The 26,046-nt window shown below is 34.9% G+C and overlaps 1 protein-coding gene across 1 annotated transcript in view; it reads right to left on the minus strand.

The window, feature by feature from the left end:
- LOC119084849 (division abnormally delayed protein) overlaps positions 1–26,046 on the minus strand; it is a 107,796-nt gene that overhangs the window by 24,608 nt on the left and 57,142 nt on the right. The window contains exon 6 of the mRNA XM_037194966.1: positions 289–467. Within this exon, the coding sequence (XP_037050861.1) occupies positions 289–467 (179 nt within the window). The remainder of the gene's footprint in view (positions 1–288; positions 468–26,046) is intronic.

Consider the following 26,046-nt stretch of genomic DNA (forward strand, 5'->3'; position numbering starts at 1 on the left):
TCTAGTGTTCGATTCAAAATCTTGTCTTACCCTGTTTCAAACGGCAAACCTATGAACAGTATTAATGTCGGGTCTATTACTTCCATCGATGAAAGTATTTTAATCGGTTGATGTCAAATCTTGTACTTCAATTATTTTAACATACATAAATGACCATATTAGAGCTTGCCATTATTTCTGTCGTCGTTATCGATCACAGATGAATAGCCGTATGTGCAACAGCTCATGGCTTATTGTCGTCATCGTTGTCGAAAGGTTACAGATCTAAACACTACAATTTTCACTTACCTATCTACAATTTTAGCGTAAAAATCTTTGGACTTGTCGATGTTCACCAAAAACTTTAACATCTCAGTGTTCGGCGGTGACACCCACTTGTTCTGCACTGTTGTAATCACTTCCAAATCCTCATCAGCAATTATTTTTTCGCTTGGTAAAAGCGACGGAATCCCACACGACTTTTTCACCTGCAAAACGTTCAAATAAAATTCAACTGTTAGTGAAATGTGGATTATTTACTCTCCTCTTAGACTATGTGGGCAGTCATATTGTACGGGTATGGATCAGAAATTACATTTTAATTGGAAATTAGGTTTCGCATCAGTTTGGATTCTATCGATGGAAAGATAAAAAAGAACCATCGTCTACGAAGACAATGTTATTGTTCACGTTTACACCCCCAACCCCCCAGCGAAAACGGGATGATAGTCAAAATTTATTCGGCTTGTAATGAGATTTTTTTCCCCATCTTCGCTCAATTCATTCGCAAAACACTATGGAGTTTACTCGCTAAAAGTGTACTTATACACGTAACCATTTTACGTACAAATTCAAGACGCTGGCTGCCTGCAAACTGGGTTGAGTAATGGAAAAATGGAAGATGCGGAATACGATGTTGAAAGGAGAGGAATACATAATTAATGACATGACTCGCAGATACATACCTAGTCGTTTTGTGTAATAAATCAAAATAAAAACATTTTACGGAAAAATATATTCGCTTAACGAGCGAAATATTTAAATAAATGAAAAAATCAAATTTTCAATTTTCGTCGTTTTCTCTCGAATGTGTAAAGAAATTTTCCGTGGACAATTGGTGAAAATGGCTCGGAAAAATGAATACCGTTCATTGCGTTGATTGTTATACGCAATTTGTGGTAATATTAAGGGCATATTAACTTAACTTAAGGGTACATTCTGTCAAATGTCATTTGACAATTGTTTTCAGAACACTCATAATGTGACCCGTATTCTGTACCGAAACTTTGTAAATTGAACAAGTTAAGGAAAGTTGGTTTCATACTTCTTAAGGCTTACTATCTGGTCAGGTCAACCTGAAAATTTCAGGTCAGGTCAATTTCAGGTCACGTCAAAACTGACCTGACAACCTGAAATGACCTGATAACCAAACCTGATAATTTTCAGGAAAATCTTAAAAATCTTTGATGATTGTTATACCTGAAGTAATTTGATAAATGTTTCATGAAAAGGAATCAAATTTTTCGATTTCAAAAAATATTCACTCGTTAGACCACTCTCACATTTACGTTACGTAAGTGTTTAAAATCATTTTCCCAAGGTATAAAATACTAAGCTGATAACAAAAACGGTGTCGAAACTCGAAAATACATAAATAAGCCTCTGTTGCAGAAAAATTTGCAAATGTGTACGGTTCGTTGATAGCAAACACCACTCAATTATGAACAAATTTGGGTACGCTTGGGAACGTTACTTTCCCTCAGCAGGATCCTGGGTTTTCTAGATGGAAGGGCAGTTTGTTCCCAATGAGCCAACCCGATCCTACCTCATCTTAGCTACCAACTAAAATCTCTCTCTTGCAAAAACCTTTGTTAAAAACACTTCTAACACGTTGTTATGGTCTTAGACAAAGTCTTAGGAGTGATTCATGACCAACAGTAAAAATCTAAGAGTTAAGCAAAATTGACTTATTTTAAGAAAAAATGCATCAGTACAAGTTCCTGGACTCTTCCAAAGATATTTTACATTCAAAAATGTGTAAATCAACTCGATTTCAAATACTTTAGTTTTAATCCAAAATTCAATATCAGGTCGTCAGGTCGTATCAGGTCGTTTCAGGTCATGACCTGAACATTCAGGTCAGGTCAGGTCAATGACAATTTCTTTATCAGGTCAATCTGACCTGACCTGTCGTAAGCCTTCATTTCTGATACAAATTACTTTCCGTTACGCTTACCAACCAAGAAATTTGATTATTAAGAGCAAGTCTTACATCATGACAGCAGGTAATGGTTTAACCGACTCCCTAAGAATCTAGATGTGCTCTGGGTACTCGAGGGTCAAAATCCGTAAACGGAGTTCTTTTAAACACTTGTGCGTAGTGACAAGCATTGTAGGACCATTAATGGGTCCAAAAGATGAATTACAAACTCGAAGTGGGCAATTCCATTAATCAGGACATGGTCAAGACTAAATATTTGTAGTATTGTTACAGAACGAAATTCCAATTGTATTTCCACCATCACCAAAACCGAACGAAGGTAACATTCCTCATACACAATATTCATCCCACAACGACCAGCTTGTTTCGTTGTTAATATAAAAAGTCGAAAACACAAATTCTCGTCATCATTATCAGAACAAAAACAGAAATTAATCTCGTCAGATCCAAAGTAGGAAAAAAATTATTTTTTTTTTGTTCATTTGAAAATCCTTTGTTACCCCACCAGACATTAAATTCCTCTAAATATTTATTCTTCGTCTTTTTTTTTTACTTCATCTTCCAAAAAGACAACATGAGAAAATAATGATTTTTATCTTCACACTCTCTCGGTAAAAGATCAGTACAATGCATAACATAACACACATTTCATGCCGACAAAGTCTTCATAACAATTTTATAATACGAAAATGTTGAAGGCCCCGGTAGAATGGATAATATGCTCTCCTCTGTTTAAAGAATTATTCAATTGGTAATGCATTTCTGTCAAAAGCTAGGCTAACAACATGAATAAAATCCTTATGGAATCCGATGAAGACGAACTTGTGTGTCGGAGGGAAACAACAACAAATTTTTGTTTGATTCCATTAATCATATAGAAAAAGAAGAAGTAAATTCGAGTAACACTTAATAACGTTTGCCTTTTTATTAATGATCTTTCTGATGACAGAGATGTACGTACAGTGTTCTCGTTTTTTTTTTCGTTGAATATAAAACATTTCCTTAAATAATACCTTTTTCGGTATTCGGGATCGTTTTATATGCAACATTAGACTCATTTCTGTTATTCAATGGATGATTGTTATTTTCATCATTCAGTCCATCGTTTTTTCCCCAATATTTTTTTTCTCTCTTTCTTCATTTCTTTATTCTCATTCATTGTGGGTGCACATTCATACTAAATGTCGATATAATGAGAATATTGGTTCTTAAGTTATTTCCATTTAATTTGTTTTCTATTCTTTATGCATTATCTGGGTACATACACTATACAGGCAATCGGACGAATCATCTTGTCCAATTAAATTTTTATTGAAATAAATCAATTATATTGGTAAACGTAGGGAAGGTATGCATAAGATGGTAGGAAAATATTCAGGAAAATAATCTATTGCAGTTTATGATTCTGCTTTATTAAGTATGGTTTGCACTCAACAAAAAGTACTCAGTGAGCGATCTGTCAAGTAAACAAAGATAAAATTCAATTTTTCCTTTCACACTTTTTTGGTAAGTGGAAATCAAGCCTTAGATTGCCAATTTAATCGCTGACTATTACCAATTGAACTCAAATTCATTCTTTTAGTGAGATGTTTCACAATTATTTCTGGGAGATTGACACAAATAGCTATACTTTACGATGCAAGTTACCGAAATAGGTATTTTATAAAACGTGTCTTAATGGAAATCTTGCGTCGTAGATGTGAAAATTAAGAAGTTGCGGCGAGGCCGAGTTTAGGCACAAAAAAACGTCACTTTTACGCACTAGTGCGTAAATATATGTATGAAAATCCATTAACCCTGTACCGTAGGATAAATTGCGTATTTCGGATAGACAACTACAATATGGCAGATTGTGATGTTAGCAATATTGATAAGTGAGACTTTCTCCGACAATATTCGCTAGTGTCAAAATCTATGACAACACCAATTATTTGACAGCCTTTTCTGCACTTGTATCGAAATGACAGTTGTGATCGTTGCACCTCAAGTTTATTTGTAATTTTTGATAATTTCGGTGTTCATCTGTTGTAGTTGTCGATCACGAAAAGTACGCACCTCGTTGATTTTTAGCACTAGTGCTGCAAAAATTGACTTTGTGATACTATCTGATTATCAGCAAATTTGAATACTCCTTTACTAATCGTATGACATTCTAGTATCGAAAGCAACTGCATGCCTGATTAAGCTGGTTTTCTTTTCATATCCAACTTTTCAAAACATTTTCATTTTCATTTATTTTCCGTAAAAAATATTTCGATTACAACGACCCGCGTAGCTCCAGTATGTAAACAATTCAAAGGAGCTACATTATCTTGAATATTGTTTATCGAAATTAAATTGTTCTCAGACGAGTTTATCGCATTCGCATCGTTATTTTGCCAATTACACAAACATCAGCTTTTCTGAAAACCATTCATCCCCCTTATAAATGATCATTTTCATTGCCTAATCGATTTGGAAAAAATGTCGTTCGATTCGAGGGGCAAATATTCAAAGAAAATCCTTTTTCAGTCAAAAGAAAATCCTCCAAAATTTCACGAAAGAAAATCCTCAAATTCGTAGAAAATTCATGGAAAATCTTCAAGAAGATCATCGTGGAAAAATCCTTGGAAAACGAAAGGAAAATCCTCAGAGTCTCTTTGCCAACGGAAAATATCTGGCCCTTTGGCGCCATGTAAAGAAAAGAAGTTTATGACACAAACGCACGACAATTTAAAACTGAAGCAACTACGTGTTAGCAACAACAGTGTCAGACTTAGAGTTGCCACGTGGTCTGTCAGTGTAAGTAACTTGAAACCCGAATCGTTTTTTAATGAATGGTTTCTTCTTCGCTTTTTCGTGTGTGTGTGTGTGTGTGTAATTCTACTCGACGAGAGAACTTTTCACACAGATTATCCATAAAATGCTGAAATCAAATCGCTTGAAAAGAATGAGAATTCTATGAACTAAGTACTGGAAGCGGTGTTGTTACACACGGCCGAAAAATGAAAATGTTTCATTTTTTTGGTGGAATGATCTTTTTGTACGATAACATTCCTTAAGGTGTGTGTAGGCGCTCTGAATGCTGTGTAACGAATGGTTAAGAATTTTTATTTAAATAATGTTTCGTTATGTTGAATGGTGTATGGGTTATTGTTGTATCGACAACAGCCAACAACACACAACAACAACAACAACAACGAAAATGGTTTGTAATTTTATGTGATGTATTTTGTATTTAAATGAATGGAATAAGTCAAAGGTTGCATGATCTATTCAATTTAGAAAATGGATGTTTATGAGTTTGTAATTGAAAATTAATTTGGAACTTCTCTTTTGAGTTATTAATACGAATAAACGATTTGTTTTGCTTTTGTTAACGAAAAAGTAAAAAAAAAAAACTTACAAATTGGTGGGCGATGGTTCACGGATAAATTAAGCGCCTAGAGACGGGAAAATAAATTGATAGGAGTTCCTGACAATTGAGTTACATAACTTTTATTCAATTCTTTTCTTTAGATTTTTTTTTGTTGGCTTAACAGCAACGTGATAGATGGAGTGGCGGTACTTAGTCACTTGTAGGGCATTAAGGAATGGCCATAACAAGATGACTATTGAATATCTATGCTAATTTAACTTAGTTTCCACCAAACAATTAGGATGTCTACGAAATAAATGAGGATCCATTTTTTGGGACCACCCGACACATTCCAAAAACATTTGGTTTCCTTCATCTGAGTGATAATTTTTTTTTTAAATGTTTTCCCCATATTTTCTTGAATTTTCCAGGATTTTCTGACATTTTTGCAAATTTTCCCAAAAACATGTTTTGGGAACATTCAGACAAATGTAGGAAAATTCATGAAAATCAGAGGAAATGGTTTACCAAAAATAGTCAAGAAGTGTCAAAAAAACTCGGGCTCGCCAACATTTACTGTCCAATAACTCAGCCTGTCACCCTAACTTGACTTCATAATGGTACTGAACTCTACCGAAAAACCATTTGAAAAAAGAGATGTGCAACGGCTTATGGTAGCCCTTTTTGGACCAGAAAACAAATAGTTTCCTGTTAGTGTAATAATATGGCATAAGTTTCAAAATATTCAAAACATTGGAGTACCCACAATCTTAAATGAATCAAGAAAGTCTTGAGCTGCTTTAGGACTTGAGGGCTTTTGACTCATCCAACATGTAGCCTGCAGCTAATGTAGAGGAAATTAAAATATAAAAATTTCGAAATTCCAATATCAATTGGTTCCGTATTCCAAAAACGAATCAATAATTAAAGATATTCCCACGACAATTAAACGCATTACAGCGGTTAAACAATCATGCGAAAACAATCTGTATAAAAACAACAACGAAACAAACGAAAAGAATGTTTTCTCGCACATTTTTATTTCAATTCATTTAGGTGAATATCTCACACACATGGAATGGAAAAGATCACAATCCCGAAAAAAATCATATTCAAATCGAGAGAGAGATTTTTTTCTTCTTCTCTAAAAACATAAAACGAACCACAACAATCAACTTTGCATTTTTCATTCTCTATACCACATTGGGTCATCTCCAATAAAATAACGAAAAGGAACCGAATGTGATCAATTTTAATGTTTTCTTTTCCTTCGTTTTAAAGCTCTTTTATACAAAATGAATCGAATAAACAGAAAACAGTTTTCTCGTTCGAATGATTTCATTCTTTGGAATGTCCATATATTATAATGAACCCTAAGATCATCGCCGATGGCCTTAGAAATAAAATTTATACACCTTGCCGAGGCTGCTGTGCTCTGATATTCAACAAAAAAAAGGTCGGCTGACTCTTTTTGCAATTTCATTATTTGCATGCAAAGCGAGTATAGTCGGGTCATAAAATGTTTGTAATGCTCATGCTTCCAGAGTGAAAAGGGAATGTCAAAAAGAGTGTTCACCCATCGAGCTCAGTTGAATTAACTAGTTTGTTCCCAGTTTACTGGACTTTTACGTACAAATTTTAACATATCACCCCATCGAGACCAATATATTTTTGTCTTTTACGATCTATTAACACTCTCACTGTAGTTACGACTTTTCGAGTAAGTAGTTACGTTTCTGCAGGTATACAGTGTTAAAAGATAGTCCATTTTTTGACATATGACCCATCAAGCTCAGTTACAATAACTGGTTTTTCCCCTGTTTTTAAGCTCTTTTAACACTGTTTATATAGTGTTAAAAGGGAATGTCAAAAAGTGTTTACCCATCGAGATCAGTCAAATTAACTGGTTTCTTCGTAGGTAACTGGACTTTTACATACATATTTTGACGTATCACTCATCGAAACTAGTTAAGCAACTGGTCATTTCTCTCTCTTTTACGCTCTTTTATCACTGTTTAGTTTATAGAGCTCGTATAAATTATTAAAAATTTCCACAGTTAACTTGAACGGACATTACTGTACGCACTCATAGTGTTAAAAGAGAATGTCAAAAAAAGTGTTCATCCATCGAGCTCAGTTAAATTGTTTGTTCCTAGTTAACTGGACTTTTACATACAAATTTTGACGTATCACCAATCGAAACCAGTTAAGCAACTGGTCAGTCTTCTCTCTGTTACGCTCTATACTCATGCTTCCAGAGAGTTGAGTTAAAAGAGAATGCCAAAAAGATTGTTGACCCATCGAGCTCAGTTATAATAAATGGTTTGTTCTCAGTTAACTGGACTTTTAGATACAAATTTTGACATATTCGAGACCAGTTAAGTAACTCAGTGTAGTTACGACTTTTCGAGTAAATAGTTACGTTTCTGCAGGTATAAGTAGATATGTCTCTTGGAGTGGTAAGCGGTAACTCGTTGAGTGACTAGCTACGTGTCCTCAAGAAGATGATTACAACTGTGTAGTGTAAGTAAGCAGGGTCGAAGACCAAAAGAATGCTCATCGCAGAATTTAGTTTGACATTATTCGTAATGTTTCGAAGTAATGCCACCCCCTTTACAACCAAAATCATATGGAACTAAGTATCCTCTTCAACCAGACTAGTACTGTTTAAGGTTTAGAAAAGGTATTTTATAGTTCCCTTTATAGTGATCATAAGACTTGCATACACTTATCGATGCAATCTGGCAATCGCGAACTGTAAATGTATTGGGGTACCTTCCGTAGGTTAACTCGTTGCCTACATATATGTATTTATGTCGACAAACACTTTTGTGTGTTAAAAATAAAACTAAATGCTGGTTGGTATCCCAGCAAAACGAACAAGTATTTTGCGATGAATATAAAAATGTTTGTGAAAGGTAAAACGGCCGAATGGAGAAGAAGAGGTTCGTTGCATGTGTGTATCAAGTTCCCATTACATATTTAATAATAAAACAAATGCAGTTTGGCATGGCATCGAGTGTAGAAGAGAATAAGCGATTTCGATTTACAATGTCAGACGATGTGCAAATACCAGAATTTATTGGCTATACCGAAAAATTCCAATTGTTAATTTTGGTTTTTAGCGATTCGGTTTTTTTTCCTCCGTCGGTTTCATTTTATTCATTTTTTTTGTTGTTGCTTGCCTTTTAATATGTTTGTGTTATGCATCATTGCTTAATTCAGTGCTGTTGATCTATATAGTTTAGGGAGAACGAAGGTTTATAATTATGTGAATAGCATAGCAATCTGTTAAGTTGAATGCATGTCATCCAATTAGGAATTATCAGAAATTTCACAGTAGAAAAAATAACAAAAAACAAAGCTCAGCGTAATGGAATCTCTGAAAATAGTAGATTACGTCCCTGTTTGGAACTTTTTATTCTGCCAAGTGTGGCGTTCGCAGCTCGATCCGAAGGCAAGTGAAGTAACCACACCAGGCAAAACAAATAGTTGCAAATAGGGATGGGAGACGTTCAAAATTATCGATAATATCAATCGAAAGAAATTATCGATAATCGATTAATCATATCGTTATCGATAATTTAATAATTATCAATAATTATCAAAATATCGAAATTCAATCAATGAAAGTGTAAAACAGGTATGGTCTATTGTCCGCCCGGAGGACATAAAAATTTGATTTCCGTACTTAAACGCACTCATTTTCATATTATTTTGACATAAAATATGAGTTCGTTTAAGACGAATTCGCCGATTGACCATACCTGTTCTCCACTTTCATTGAATTCAATAACTATCAAAATATCGATATTTTGATATTTATCTGAAAATGCATGATAATATACCGATATATCGGAATATATCGATAAATATCGGATTTTCGGACCGAAATATCGATATATCGAAGTATCGATATCTTGATAATTATCAAAATATCAATAATTATCGATTATCGATATTTTTTTTGATAATTTTCGATAAAAAAAGTCGATAATTATTGATTATCGATAATTGATAATTATCGATAATCATTATCGCCCATGCCTAGTTGCAAACAATTGCGTAAGGATTTTTTCCGCACTAGTGTTTAAATATCACTACTTCGTCCCGTATTTCCTATGTTGTTTAGGAAAAACTTAGTTTCTCTCGTTCGCTAAAGTTGTCTCTTTACGAACCTCGGGAACTGAGTTTTAGCGCGCTAATGTCAATGAAGTAATGACTCTTTTCCCGGGATATTACTAAGTAAAAGCTGATTTTTGAAGTTAAAAATGAAAAGTTCCATTCTACGGTGTTTCATCCCCCAGGTGAACTTTGATAGCATTGAAACCTTCAATAGATAGATGAGAGTTTTGTGAGGCTTCATCAATTGAAAAGCAGGAACCAAGATCAAAGATCCTTTGTTTTCTACTCCCTGACCTTACTACTTCTATCAGGGAAATTTCCCTGTTTTCGATAAGAAGGCACTTGCCATACTAATGATTGTAGATCCCCTTCTTTGTAGTTCTTAACATCTGAATGTGCGAAACCTAACCTTGGTGTAAAGTGGACAATCCCTTAGGATTAGTACACCAGTCTCAGATGCCAGACCACAAGCACAAAAGGGTTGATGAACCGATCTATTCTGTGGATGTGATCGTTAAGCTAACAGTGGTTCGCGATCTCGCCAACTACTCGCTTTATATCGCGATCTCGTAAACTGAAGCAGTTCATTTTTTCAGGATTTCGACACAACTAGCCGAAATAGCTTGGTATGAATTCTTCCGTAGTAGATTGACACCTTAACCACAGACATAGTTCCAGTAAACGAAGAATAAATGTGAATTATAAGAAAAATGAAATAGGACTTAACTGTTTTTGATAAATCCTTTGTTACAGCTTACAGCTTAACTCAATTGTAAGATTCAGTGATAGACAACTAGTCCAGCAGGTGAGCAACCTCGTAGCATATTGAAAGCTGAATGCATTCATTCATAAAACGCATCGATAGATAGTCGAATAATTATCATGTTTTACATTTTAATTTGAGGAAAAAAATGTTTGTCCTTTAACAAACACCTGACCAGCACACATCGTGTTACACGAACGCCTATTTAAATTTTTCTTTTCATTCTTCAACGCCGTCTAATTCCTACACAACCGAAATTGTTGTTGGTAATAAATATTTTTAGTTTACATTTAAATTACACCTTTCTTTGTTCGAATCAAAGGAATCTTGAATAAATTCGTAGAAAAAATTCCTTTGTATTCATTCTGTTGTTGTATCAGTATTTCTGTTACGGGATGCCCACCTACCTGCGTTTTCGCATAACAGTACTTTTTGAAGAAATAATAAAAAAAAAACAACAACAACAGCAGATATATACACAGATTTTTATAGGCTGCGCCGTGTTATGCATTTTTATTTATCTTTCATTTAGTGTAGCATTAGATATAAAAAAAAGGTAAAAGATCCGACAGGTCATACAGATAAGGAGTAGAAGAAGTTGTGTCGAGAAAAAATAAAACACTGACGTTACAACAAAAAGGAGGTGTCGGCATGTTAAGTCACGTTTAGTTTGAATAATTTCAAGTAAAACGAAGAAAAAAAAACAACAACATTTTGTGTGGTTCGCTTGCATATAATTTTGCTGTTCTCTTTTTTTGTTCGCATCTTTATTATTGTGGTTGCCTGTTTCGCCTTGAATGACTGATTCAAAAAAAAAATTAAAATTAAAATGGAAATATTTTTGCGGTGCATTCCATTTTTAATTAAAATACCACAAAGCATCGATAAAGTGAGGCATTTATTCGAATAAACCGTCACACAGCTTGGAATTCTTTCGTTAAACTCTTGAATTAGAAAAAACAAACACTAGAAACGCTAGTATCCGACGACCTCGACTTTACATCATGCTCAAGAGCTCAAATTAAATAAATTATGAGATCGTTAAGTAATTGTTTTTCGTTAAGTGAGAAAGTTATTAAAGTAGCTCCTTAGAATTGTTTACAAACTGGAGCTACGCAGGTCACTTGTTATGTTTTATTATTATGAAAAATAAATGAAATGAAATGATATGAGAACTGTCAAAGTTCACTATCCATCTCTCTTCTCTTAGGCATTGTAGCCTTGTTAAAACTGCCAAAAATTCACCAGTGAATGTGATAGAATAATTACTGTACGCACTCCAAGGCAGTTTGAAATATTATACATCACAAAAGCTGTCAGAAATGTCGAATTTGAACTTTGAACGAATGAATTTACGTCAAAAGATTGAAGTTAAACCAAACGAAAATTTAATTGAAGAGTGTTTTATCAAAAACGATTAAGTCCACTTTTATCAGAATTTTTAATAATAGTAGCATCACCACCGTTCCAATCACTCTAAAACTTTGAAGAAAGCTTCTTGGTGCATTGCTATGGATAACTGTAGGATTTGGAAAGAATTTTTGAAGTGGAAACGCTGTTTTGGAGGGAAATAGCACCAGACAGTGGTTCCTGAATGCTGAAATCGAATATTTTATATGCTTCATCTAGTATCTCTCACTGTTTTACTGAATTTTTATTATTGCTGAGGTTATCAAAGATGAAATTCCACCTTTCTGAAGTTTCTCGAACTGATACCTTGGATATCTGTTGATGTCACAGGGGAACCTAGAGATTTCATCAGCTTCCATCACGTTTTTGTCACTTTTGAGAAGATTTTAGTCATTCTTGAGACAGACAAGGTTGAGTTCCTAAATTTAAGACATGCCTGGGAATGATACCTGGGATTTACTGGTGAAATCTAGAGATTTCATCAGCTTCCATCGGGTTTTTGTCACTTTTAAGAAGTTTTTAGTCATTCTTGAGACAGTCGAGGTTGAGTTCCTAAATTTTAGACATGTCTGGGACTGATACCTGGGATTTACTGGTGAAATCTAGAGATTTCATCAGCTTCCATCGAGTTTTTGTCACTTTCGAGAAGATTTTAGTCATTCTTAAGACAGCCGAGGTTGAGTTCCTAAATTTTAGACATGCCTGGGACTGATACCTGGGATTTACTGGTGAAATCTAGAGATTTTATCAGCTTCCATCGGGTTTTTGTCACTTTCTAGAAGATTTTAGTCATTCTTGAGACAGCCGAGGTTTAGTTCTTAAATTATAGACATGCCTGAGAATGATACCTGGGATTTACTGGTAAAATCTAGAGATTTCATCAGCTTCCATCGAGTTTTTGTCACTTTCGAGAAGATTTTAGTCACTCTTGAGACAGCCGAGGTTGAGTTCCTAAATTTTAGACATGCATGGGACTGATATCTGGGATTTACTGGTGAAATCTACAGATTTTATTGACTTCCATCAGATTTTTTTCTATTTCTGACAAAATTTTAATTATTTTTCACTTTATCTAAGGTAAAGTTTTTATATTTTAAAAGTTCTATGAGAATGGAATTAACTGTTAAAGTAATCAAAGTAGCATCATCCACGGGATTTAATTGTTTTATGTGCATATTAGACCTAAACATTAATAAAAACTATTTCGACAGATTATGGGCTTAGTCGCGTTTATTGAATGTAAATAGTGTACGGGAAACGAATACGTATAATTAACAAACGTAACTTTGCATAGCAGCAAAGACAAGGCATAGTGTGACGTTGTACGTAACAAGACATTGCAGCATAGCATGACACTGCTGCACAGCGAAACACTGCAGCACAACGAGACACTGCAGCATAGCGAGACACTGCAGCATAGCGAGACACTGCAGCATAGCGAGACACTGCAGCATAGCAAGACACTGCAGCATACCAAGGCACTGCAACGTAGTTCGGCATAGCAAGAAGATAAATTCTGAAGTAATGTCCTCCAACATTTTTCTCGTTTTCGTTTACTTCTCGTTGAGATTTCATTAGATAATATTAGTGAAGTAATAGATTTTTAAATTACAAAAAATGAAGATAAAATCAATTCAAAATTTATTTTTTCAAATTCAGTCATATCAGAACTTGACAAGTTCAACTTGTTAAGACTCTTAAAATTCTTAAAAAATTGAACGATTTTATCGCTTCTAATTATTTCCTTGACTGTAAGTTATGGGTCTTACAACAGAAAATTACACTGTACGTAACACGACCGCTGTGTTGAAAAATGTATGGAAATGTGATTAAAAACGTTAAATGCAATATTTGTGTGCTCTTTGTTCACACGAGAGCAGGAGTAAATTTAAACCGACTTTTAAAAAAAATATTTGATGAAGAATGGAATTCTAGATTTCCTTCCCGATCGAACCAATTGCTCAGCAACGAGTAAAAATCGGCCGGCCTAGCATTTATTACGATTGTTAGTTTCAATAGAAATTTAATTTAAATTCTGCATTTAAATTTTTCACCAAAAAATGCTTGACGAATAGGATCAATTTCACAACTCAGTGACGAAAAGTAAATATTTTGCTGCCACTGTTGCGCGTACAGTACATACAGCTCTGTGATAATTGCTGTTTCAGGACGTCGGTTGATTAGTGCCTAACCGAAGTTTCATGAATAACTATTCCGTCTATGATTTCTCAGATTCTTTGAATAGACACCACCACTACTGTGTCTCATTAGTATAAAATACAAAAATGCAGACGTTCGTAGCTTTGTGGTGGTTGCGTCCTATACAATAAAATTAGAACAATGGCCCAAGTAATGTCAACAAAATTGGTTTAAGCTAGTGAAGCGTCAGTTTGAATAAATCACTGTGAGAAACATAGTTTTGAAAGAAATGTCTGCAGCTCGACCTAATACTCGAAGCCATCGTGAAGAAGCTTCTAAAGTACCATCTTTAGCAGCAGTCGTTAACAAGAAACAAAAACTACTCGCCAAGGTCAACGCTGTGCTGGATGATGCTTCAAAGAAAAAATCCAACCGTTGTGTCTCGAAATGCAAAAAAATTGGGACAACGAATGAATTGCCCATCGATGACGATGAAGATGGATTCGTTGAAATCGGAGATAGATCAGAGCCAAAGAAATGTGAAGATCCATCGAAATGGAAGCGAAATGTTCAACGAAAATTGAAACGCGATATTTATGTGCAGAAGTCCAATACATCAGTGCCGAAATGTGTTCACAAACGAGGACCGTACAAGTGCAGTGAGGTACAAATTGGCGATGTTGAACTGATTAGACAGATATATGCCAAACGTACGAACACTCGTGACCAAAACATGTACATACTGTCGCAAGTAGTTACAGATCCAGTTAATCGTCGTCGTCCACGAGACGGGTCAAAGGCACAGCGGTCTGTAAACGGAAAATACTTTCTTCGATTAAAGTCTGCTAAACGAGTTCAAGTGTGCAAATCAGCTTTTTCAACTGTGCTTGGTGTCGGACTCTGGCGACTGACCGAATTGTTGAAATTCTATCACAAAACTGGCGATGCGAAAATTGAATCGAGAGGCGGAGATCACAAATTGAAGAAATACGGACCGAACCGAACTGCAGTCATAGACTTTATCAAGAAACTGAAGGCAAGAGAAAGTCACTACGGCAGAAATAAGTCGCGCAAGCTCTATTTGCCACACGAGCTGAAATCTATCAAGAATTTGTGCAATATTTACAATTCGAACAACGAAGAGCCAAATCGAGTGAAGTACGGTTTCTTCAAGAAAATATTCCGAAACAATTTCAATTTGGCTTTCGGTACTCCACGGACGGATGTCTGTTCATTCTGTTTGCGTTACAAACATCTTCTACTCGTGGAGACAGATCCGTCTAGAAAACAACTAATTCGTAGCCGGCTCAGAATTCATAAATTGCGATCGAAGGAATTTTACAAGCTGCTGAAGGAACGGAAGCCACACATAAAATCGATTGCTGGCGATTGCCAACAGAATCAAGCCCTACCAAAAATACCCGACCAAGCAGCTTATTTTTCCAGACAGATGAACCTTTACAATTTTACGTTGGCTGAATATGTTGACGATGACATGACGGTGAATTTCGCATACACTTGGACAGAAGAACAGTCGAAAAAGGGGAGCAATGAGATTGCTAGTGCAGTTTTCCACAAATTAACGAACACGGACTTCGGGGGCATTCTAGTTGTTAGATTGCTATTCGATGGATGTGGCGGACAAAACAAAAACGTGCAAATGCTTTGTATGGTGTCGTGGTGGCTTGTGAATAAAGCTCCGAAATCTATCCAACGAGTCCAGCTAGTGTTCCCAGTAACGGGACATAGCTTTCTACCACCAGACAGAGTTTTTGGTCGCATAGAAAAAGACATCCGAAAAGAAGAAGAGATCTTGACGCCAACTGAATACCACGAAATCATCGAAAAACACGAAACAATCGTTCATTTGGGGAAAGATTGGCAAGTGTTTGATTGGAAAACGTATACCGCCGAACGCTTCAAGAGCACCGTAATGCTACCGTTCAAAATAAGCAAAACCAAATTATTCAAAATCAAACGGTCAACATTTGATTCTAAGGCTGTTGACATCAAAGCTGATAAGAATTATCGACACTCATCCTCAGACTACCAGCCAGTGTGTAAAAAAGGTTTGTGATTTTAGTTTCGTTCTTAATTCGTCCAAGATTTTACAGCCATTTGATGAACTTTTAGGAATGCGTTTAACATCCTCACCTGAACCGGTTAAAGAGAAGGTCGTAATCAATGAAGCAAAGCTGGCCGATATTTACTCGTTGCTGAGTAATCGGTTCGGTGTGGACTGGAAATCCGATGATAGGCTACGGTATTTCAAACAATTTTTTAAATCAAATTATAAGCCCGCTGGTAAACAGCAAACTGAGGAAGTTGATTGTGATAATTTTGAAGAGTCATGTTGTTGTTGTTGTTGTGAGGAGGACGAAGAGACCTATTTTTTGTAACTGTTTATAGTGGATGGTTAATGCTTTTTTATTGATATTGTTTGCTACTTCGTCTATTTTCATACAATAATTAAGAGCGATTGAATCGTTCAATTTTTTTGAAGAATTTTAAGAATTTGAAGAAGTTCCGAAGACTGATTTTGTATGTGAAGGAATTTATGTGACTAAATTTATATTTATAAAATTGCCGATGACTGAACTTGTAAGACTGAACTTGAAAAAATAAATTTTAACATGATTTTAGCTTCCTTCTTTTGTAATTTGAAAATCTATTACTTCACTAATTTTATCGTTAATGAAAAGTAAACGAAAACGAGAAAAAATTGGAGGACGTTGTTTCAAAATCTATTTTCTTCCAGTAAGCAACTTGTAAAAAATTAGGAACTCATAACTGACAGTCCTCAGAAATCCTACGAATGACGAAAAATTCGAACGAAATTAGTAAAATCAGTCCCATTCACAGAAAACTTTTAAAAACAACCTTAGATGCGTCACAAATAATTAAAATCTATTCAAAAGTGACAGAAACCCGATGGAAGCTGATGAAATTTCAAGATTTCACCAGTAAATCACACGTATCAGTCCCAGACACGTCTAAAATTTAGTAACTCAACCTCGACTATCTCAACAATGACTAAAATCTTCTTAGAAGTGACAAAAATCTTTTTGGGAGCTGATGAAATCACTAGATTTCACCAGCAAATTCCACGTATCAGTCCCAGGCATGTCTATAATTTAGGAACTCAACCTCGACTGTCTCAAGAATGACTAAAATCTTTTTAAAAGTGATAAAAACCCGATGGAAGCTGATAAAATCTCTAGATTTGACCAGTAAATCCCAGGTATCAGTCCCAGGCATGTCTATAATTTAAGAACTCAGCCTCGGCTGTCTCAAGAATGACTAAAATCTTCTAGAAAGTGACAAAAACCCGATGGAAGCTGATAAAATCTCTAGATTTCACCAGTAAATCCCAGGTATCAGTCCCAGACATGTCTAAAATTTAGGAACTCAACCTCAGCTGTCTCAAGAATGACTAAAATCTTTTTAAAAGTGACAAAAACCCGATGGAAGCTGATGAAATCTCTAGATTTCACCAGTACCTCCCAGTTATCATTTCCAGGCATGTCTATAAATTAGGAACTCAACCTCGACTGTCTCAAGAATGACTAAAAACTTCTTAAAAGTGACAAAAACCCCATGGAAGCTGGTGAAATCTCTAGATTTCACCAGTAAATCCCAGGTATCAGTCCCAGGCATGTCTTAAATTTAGGAACTCAACCTTGTCTGTCTCAAGAATGACTAAAATCTTCTCAAAAGTAACAAAAACCTGATGGAAGCTGATGAAATCTCTAGATTCCTCTGTGACATCAACAGATATCCAAGGTATCAGTTCGAGAAACTTCAGAAAGGTGGAATTTCATCTTTGATAACCTCAGCAATAATAAAAATTCAGTAAAACAGTGAGAGGTACTAAATGAAGCATATAAAATATTCGATTTCAGCATTCAGGAACCACTGTCTGGTGCTATTTCCCTCCAAAACAGCGTTTCCACTTCAAAAATTCTTTCCAAATCCTACAGTTATCCATAACAATTCACCAAGAAGCTTTCTTCAAAATTTTAGAGTGATTGGAACGGTGGTCATGCTACTATTAATAAAAATTCTGATAAAAGTGGACTTAATCGTTTTTGATAAGACACTCTTCAATTGAGGTTATGTTTGATAGTACAGTTGGTTTGATTGTATATCACGGTGTGTTTGAACGAATTTTAAATAAAGTTTCCAACCCGGTTTTTTTCATAAGCGAGTTGGGGGAGGGAATTGCTGTTCAAGAAAAGCAAGTTTTAGAAAAATCCCCAGAGCTGTTTCTGAGAACCAGCAACGGCGTCAGCCAGAGCTTGTGAAACAGTGAGGGCTGAAGATTTACATTGGAATTGGTAGAGGGACAAATTCTAAGATTTACAGTGTAAAAATTATGGCTCTCGATAATTTCTTAATGGAGCAACAACAGCTGAAAGTCAAAATTTCACCATGTTGAAAGACAGATATCTCATTTACGAAACAACCGAGGTAGCCTGTAAATGGTGAACTCGGACAAGTTTTGCAAACCCTTTCGAATAGCAAACAAATTGTTTTTAATTCGAAGTTTTCTGTTACCTTTTCAGAAATTGCACTTTTAGACTACCCTCGGCGAACTTTGGCCGCTTCATGTGATAGTCTGGAGTCTCAGCTATACAATGATACCAAATATGCCATGTTTGATCATGTACACGAAATTTTGATGAAAGAGTTTTGCATTGAGGTCGCTCTACTTGCTAATCTGGAGCTATTCTTTAGCTGTCTAGAATTTAGAATCGGTTCTTGAATATCCATAGCTCTTTCGTTTTGTGGTAGTTTTTCGGGCAAAATGCTTCGTCCCACATAAAGTTTAAAAATAAATTCGAAAATCTCACTTCACATTTCATTTAAATGTTATCATTTCGAGGAACGGGTATTATTAAATTATTTGATTTGACTTGAAGGTTACGATCGGGGCCTTAAAATATAACCGTGTCAGTTTTGGGATGCCGCAACATTCGCATGTATTTACATAATAAACCTTAAAATAGTTATCATAAAATCCAATTAAAATGCAGGATACAGTTTGGTACGATTTCAAAAATTCGAAAACGAAAAAATATATTTAATCGAAAAGCCCATTTAAACACCGTTATAGAGGCGATCAGTTTCAATAAAAATAGTCGTCACTACCTCACCACAGGGGTGTAACTTAGAACAATTTTTATTATCGCTGCTTAGAACATTTTTGATTTTTGTACCAGCCCTGTTGAATGTCGTTCAAAATGATCGACTCGTTTTTTAATTTTCTGAATGTTATAGTTTTCGGCAACAACGATTTTCTGTTATAGAAAAATTTGAATTGTCTTCGGCAATTGCCTAAAATCGATGGTATTTTACGACAAATTTTATGGTACCTCACTCAACATCATTCACTGCAACTATTTTCTCATGTTCTCTTTAATAAAAATGATTCATCCATCCATCCGAAAAAAAAGGAAAGAAAATCGATAGATGTTCACGCAGTGTGCGCCAAAGATTTTTTTTTTTTTTGAAAATTCTATGGTCCGAAGCGCAAAACAAAAGTTGAGATTAAAAGTTATGATAAAATTCTTGTTTCTCTCTGTCGTATCCATACAATTTATAAGTTATACCAATTTTTATACGAAGTTATAAATGTATTTCTGTGCTACAGTGCTACATATATGTTATAGTGGTGTCTATATATTTATCTTGAACTGTAAAATGTGATGTGGAATATCTATAACATTAAATGGAAGTGAATGTTCACGAAAAATAAATAAAGAAAACAAAAATTAAGATTCTTTATACATTTTATTGTAGCTGCATGTTTCAATTTCAAGTGGTATGAATTCTCTTATGCCTTTCATGTGTGTAAAATGAATTTATTTTATTTATTTATTTTCTTCTTCTTCTTTTTATTCGAAAATTGTTAATGGTAAATTGGATGTATAATATATCTGAGGACAAGTATTTATTCCACATCCCACTTATTTCTTAACATTGTTGTGTGTATATAGCTTCGCAAAAACGATCGACACGGTGCCCCCTATAAAACTGCTAACTTTTCGATTCGGTTCCAACCGACCAAATTACGCTAGTAACTTTTTTCTGATTCGAAGTTTCTTTCACCCACAAATGTTTTCCACTCAATATGTATTGGACTTGAAGTACTAGATTTCCTATACAAAATTTCCTATAGTTCCTTTTCATATAAATTCATTAGTTGAAACCGCGCAGGGAAAAATGTTCGCACTGTGGGTATGAGCTGCAATTTAGTTTAAAAATTTATTTTTTTTGAAAAAAGAGAATTCTGAAAAAAAAATCTTGCAAAAAAGAAGAACAAAAAAAGGATTTGTCCTCCCTAAGAGGACCACTTGGAACTCTACGCCTATAAAACTGCTAACTTTTCAATTCGCTTTAAACGCACCAAAACACTCTGGTAACTTTTTTCTGAACGTTTACTGAACCCACAAATATCATTCAATCAAAGATATTAGACTTGAAGTAATAGATTTACACAAATATGAGCGTTATTTCAAGGTTCTGTGAAAGGTTTTCGTGAGCTTCACTGTTAAGATCTGTCAACTGTCAAGCTTTGCGTTCCAATTTTTAAGTGCACTTGGACTTGCACATGTATATGAGGAAAGCGAACGAACTTCTATAGAAATCTACTAGACCAATGTTAAGGTAAGGGATTGACATATGGACAAAGTATCACATTGAATATTTAACAGAGTTGACTATTTGGAATGTACTGTCCTATTCAGCCTCATTATTACGAGAACTGTAAATCCTGGCTAGAAGTTCCGAATTTATAAGTTGGTTGATTATCTGCCTTAATTTGCATAAGAAACAACTCTGACAAATAAAACAAAAGAATTCTTTTGTTGTTTCTCATGAAAGTTATGACAATTATGCACTGAGACTGTGTGCAACCAACCAGAACAAACAATGACACAAATATTCTCCTCTGTCCAGTTATCAAAAAGCTTTTCATTCAGTATTTTCATGAAATCTACTTCCGAAGGTCGAGTTTCCGTTTAACCGAAGGCCACATTTTCCATTGCAATACCTATACCTAACGACTTAACGCGTCGAATAAATGAAGTACAAAAGACCTTTGCAGAAACTGGATTGACAATGTTGCATGCTACCAAAAAAAAAAAACGATTACAAAGAATGTTCCGTGTACATAAAACCCAATCAAGCTTACAATACCGAAATAACGTGCCGATTAAGTTCGCCTAGCCCCCAGGTCGATATAACAAGTGAAACACGAGCAATAAAAACTAATTTTTGGAATTTATGTCTCTTTTAACAAAAACCCATTTTACGTCTGGTGATGTGACTGCCACAGTGTTATATACATGTCGTGTGATTGCTTATACACAACAAGGCACATACTACCCGAAGAGAAAAAATTCTTATGTGAAAAGAATGTGGGCAAACATAAATTTTAACTGTGGCGGTTGTTTACCGATTCGTCGGTTGTTTTGGTATATACAAATACTTGATGGACGTCAGGTTGGAAAATAGTAAATAAATACGGGAGAACGAACAAAAAAAAGCACAACACAAGAGGCGAGGAGAAGAACAAAAAATAAAATAAAATGAAGACAAAGTAAAACAGATTACGGAAAGTATTACACGGTGATTAGATTTGGAATCTTCACTGTCAAGAACACTGCTTACACTGTTTGTTGTAAATTTTATTTGTCTTTTCTTCGCCTCACCCAAATGAAATGATGGTAAGGTTGGCTAATTAATTGGTTGCTGATGGCATGGGATCTAATTCAATTTTAGTGAAGACAAACGAAATTCGTAACGAGACCGGGTCGACAAATTCAATCATTAACGGTTGGTTGAAACGAAATAATCAGGGAGGTGCGGGAAAACGCTTAAATTGTGACAACCACAATGTTACAATTATTTCTTCAGTTTTCATCCGATAACTGCAGAACAACCTGCTCAACATTGAAGTGTGTTAAATGATAGATATTGACCTTTTCCAGTTTTTCCTGTTTTCCCGCATCTCCCATACTTTTAGCTGATTCAGTGCAACTGTTGACCAATCCATTTGAGCTTCACTCTATTCACTCTGGACAAGTGTGTCAGAAGATAGAGATTTCCGTTATAGAACATAACATGTTGCTGTGTGACATAGCTTATGCGTTCCTAGAACCCCCGAAAATTGTCCGCTAAAGGGCCTGTAAGCGAATTGGCACACCAAAGAGCACGTAAATATTAAATAATTACTCCAGATGGTAAACTGAAAGTTAAATCAACAATCCCGGTGGCCAGTTGTTTGATTTAAGAAAAATTGATTCCATTTTATTGCTATGCGTTGTTCGTATTGACTCAGTCTTGAATCTATTTTGGATTTTATGTACGAAAAAAAAATTAAAATCATCAAAAGAATTTCTCAATCTCTCTCTGCAGGCCACCGGTGAGAACACATTTTAGGTATAAAAATCGAAAGCGTCATCCTTAATAGGAAATGTATTTCCATGTTCCAAGTATGTGCAGTGTTACGAATACACTTTTATCGTGTGATTTGTAAAGAATAAAAAAAATTGAGCTCAATTTTGTATTTGGAATTTCGATTACAAAAACTGATTTATTGAAGCACTATAACAATGTCGATTGGAGTATACGAAAAGAACACCATAAATTGTAGTATTGCTTTTACTCGGGCTGTTTATTTTAAAACAAACATTTCATTTCTTTTTTAGGATTTATGATGAAAAGGATGAAGCTCTATGAGAACGTTTTCTATAAATTCTCCGTCGTATGGTTCGAGGGCGAGAAATTTGTTCGTTGCGAAAGTAGTAATAAAACAGAGAAAAATTTATGTCGAACATTGTGAAAGGTGTTTAGTCTCATAAATTTCTCGCCAAATTTCCAACGATAAAAAAGTTTTTAACGTCGTGAAGATAACGACTATGTTATGTCGTTAAATAATGTTCAAAAATGTTCTTTGGGTCATCTATTAAAATTGGACGCTTGGAGATCCACGGGAAATAATAAGTTACATCCATGAGGTGGCACCATTGTGGTGCAGGTCCTCTATGGTTCTCTCTCCAACTAATTCCATTTCCTTAAAAACTTGTCTAAAACGTCGTGCCAAGAACGTGCATCGATCAGTAAGCGATAGAAAGCCGAGTCTATATTAAAAACCTATTGCAAAACGCACATTTACTGTTTTGAAGTCTTTGTGGAACATAGGGACCGTGTTAATTGCGCATTGTGAATCTAGTACTTCATTTGTTACTACTTGTTCCCTTGACTGAAAACTCGCTCACAATCTTAAAGGTCCAGGAAAGAACCCAAAATCTTCAAAATCCTATAGTTCTAGAACTGGAAAGATAGTGGAGCGACTGATTTCCATAAAAAATTCGGTTTTTTCTTGTCAATATGTTTTGTTATCTTTCTTTGGTTCTTTGGATTGAATGTTAATCTTCCTCGCCCTTCGAACTGCGTTTCATGCACACAAAAACATTACAAATTTGATCAACGTAAGCGATAACCAACCATATTTAAGTGCCCATTCCACTTAAAAAAAGTACGCCGTGAGAGAGCCGTTAGAGCGCCGTGAGAGAGCAGACTGTCAAATAAACAAAGAAAAATTGAAAAAATTCAATTTTGTCTCTCACACGGAGTACTTTTTTTGGTAAGAGGAAACTAAGCATTACAGGCCATCAAAAAACTAGTAAAATCTATGCGAATATTTTATGAATGTCCGGTTACAAGCGCTGCTATAAAAAAAATCGTGTCAATTGATCTACTTCCATTAGCAAGATCTGGTCAGCTGTTACGAGCCATAATAAAACTGTCATGCAATTTAATGAATTGAAACATTATTCCTTGCCAAGTACATTGACAAAGCGTAATCTCTCAAACCATTGACAATGAATTGGAAAACGCATAAATCATGAACTCTTATGGATGGTAATCCCAAGCGAAGATCGGTAAGAGAGAGACATGAGAGAGACAGAAAACGAATCAAAATAATCGAACCAAAACCGACCACTTCATTATGCAAAGAAGTGTACTCAAACGTAAACCAAATTAACGAATTAAGTGATTAAAATCGAGAGAACTTAATCTCATACCTTTACTAAATTGCAGCACTTATCACACATTCAAACGCTTCGTTACGAGAAATTATAGCGCCAGCAACAAAGCACACTAAAATAACAAGATAAAACACACCAATTAAATGTTATAACGTTGTGTGTGCAAGTGTTTTGTTTTCGTTTTTTTTTCACCGTAATCTAATTTGAAGGGAAAATGACGAACCTTTTACAAAAAAATAAATAAAAGATAAACTAGTGGAGAGAAGCTGAGATTATGGACCGTTTTTGTTTACATATGAAGAACGAAAAAAAAAACTTTATTTCTGTTTCGTTAACTACACTCTCTAACACTCTGTTTTTTTTTTGTGTATTATAATCAACTAGAAGGAAATTAAAATCTGTTTAATTATGCCTTTTTATTGTAGCTAAGCATAATATTTTTACAACTGGCATCAGGTATATATCATCACATTTACGTATCTCTGTATACATGCACTGTGTATACTATACACTGCTGAACGACTGGAGAAGATAATAAATAACTGTTTTGATAACAACAATATCGTAATACCTATATGTGTAGTGCATATCCCATATAGATTACAAAGCAAACAAAAAATTGGATTCGAATTTGGAGAAATTTTTTTCAGACTTTTCAACAGTGAAAAGTGGAATGGCCTTTTCTTGTCCCTTACAAGGAATAGAGCATTAGACATTTTAAAATAGAGATAAATCGTCACTGTTACACTTGATTCCGTTGATACACTCTGTGTTCATTTTATATGTCTTGATTTTGAAAAGTTTTGAAGTTCAACTGTCAAAGAACAAAATTCAAAAAATAAGAAAAATTTGATCAATTAATCTATTCATATTCAACGTACAGGTCACGTTCACACAATCCTGCAACCGGACTGAACAGTTGAAGTATTAACAACTAGGGTGGGTCAGGTCCCTTGACTGACTGACTGATATTTTCTCAATAGATTTTTGTAATTGTTACAAAAATATCATAAATTGATCTTGATCAAAGCAGCTCATTGTCTAGTTTTATCATAAATTGTTCGCTCCTTTTATTGTATTGAAAATCAAATTTCAGAATAAACAAAGGGAGCTTATTTTCAAGGTTCTGAACCTTGCTTATTTCTACATTTTCAAACAAAAGATGCTTCGATATTACTGTGTCTGCTAAAAGACGCTGTAATGAGGACGTATTTCTTGCTAAACTTCCCTTAAGCTCGTGTGAATACAGTACCACTCGCTTCGCTCTGGCCGCAAAGTTCACACTCGTTGAAATTTTCTAGATTATAAGACTTTTTTTTAGCAAATAATTCTAAAGGAATATTTTCGTTCGACAACGTTGTCAATCGAATCAGCGTATCTGAATGTTTCAAATGAAACGTCAAATATTTTCGATGTTCTTCTGAAAATTGTCCCTATAGGGGATGGAATTTGTTTATGTGTTGTCCGTTGACAAGTGGATCGCCACCGGTTTTGAGGGGGTTTTGATTTTTGTTTTTTACATGTTGCCACACATAGTTGATAAATTCAAGATTTTTTATTTACGAAGGTTACGCTGATTGCTTAGTGAAAAAGGACTTCACCTAGCACAAATTAAACGACCTTAGACATATTTGACATTGCAATGTAAGCAACATAGCGAAAATTAATTTCAAAACCCCCCGAAACCCCTTGCTTCCACCTACATAAAAAACACGAACCGAACGAGCCAATCTCAATTCATTTGCTTATCAATAAGGTATGCAACTCGTGCGATTACGGCCCTCGCTTCGCTCTGGCCGCAAAGTTCACACTCGTTCATTTTTTATTTTTTTCTAGCATAGACAGCAAGTTTTTTCGGAATAAATCACAGATTATTACTCCAGTATTTCCATTAACGAACTTAGCCCGAGTAATTTCAGTACAAACGTTTTCGAAAATTACTCCGTATGATAAGTAGACTATATAGACAGATGATCTGGTTACCCTCACAAATTTCATTCTTAGTCGAATAATA

Source organism: Bradysia coprophila, unplaced genomic scaffold, assembly GCF_014529535.1.
Source record: "Bradysia coprophila strain Holo2 unplaced genomic scaffold, BU_Bcop_v1 contig_94, whole genome shotgun sequence".
NCBI lineage: Eukaryota > Metazoa > Arthropoda > Insecta > Diptera > Sciaridae > Bradysia > Bradysia coprophila.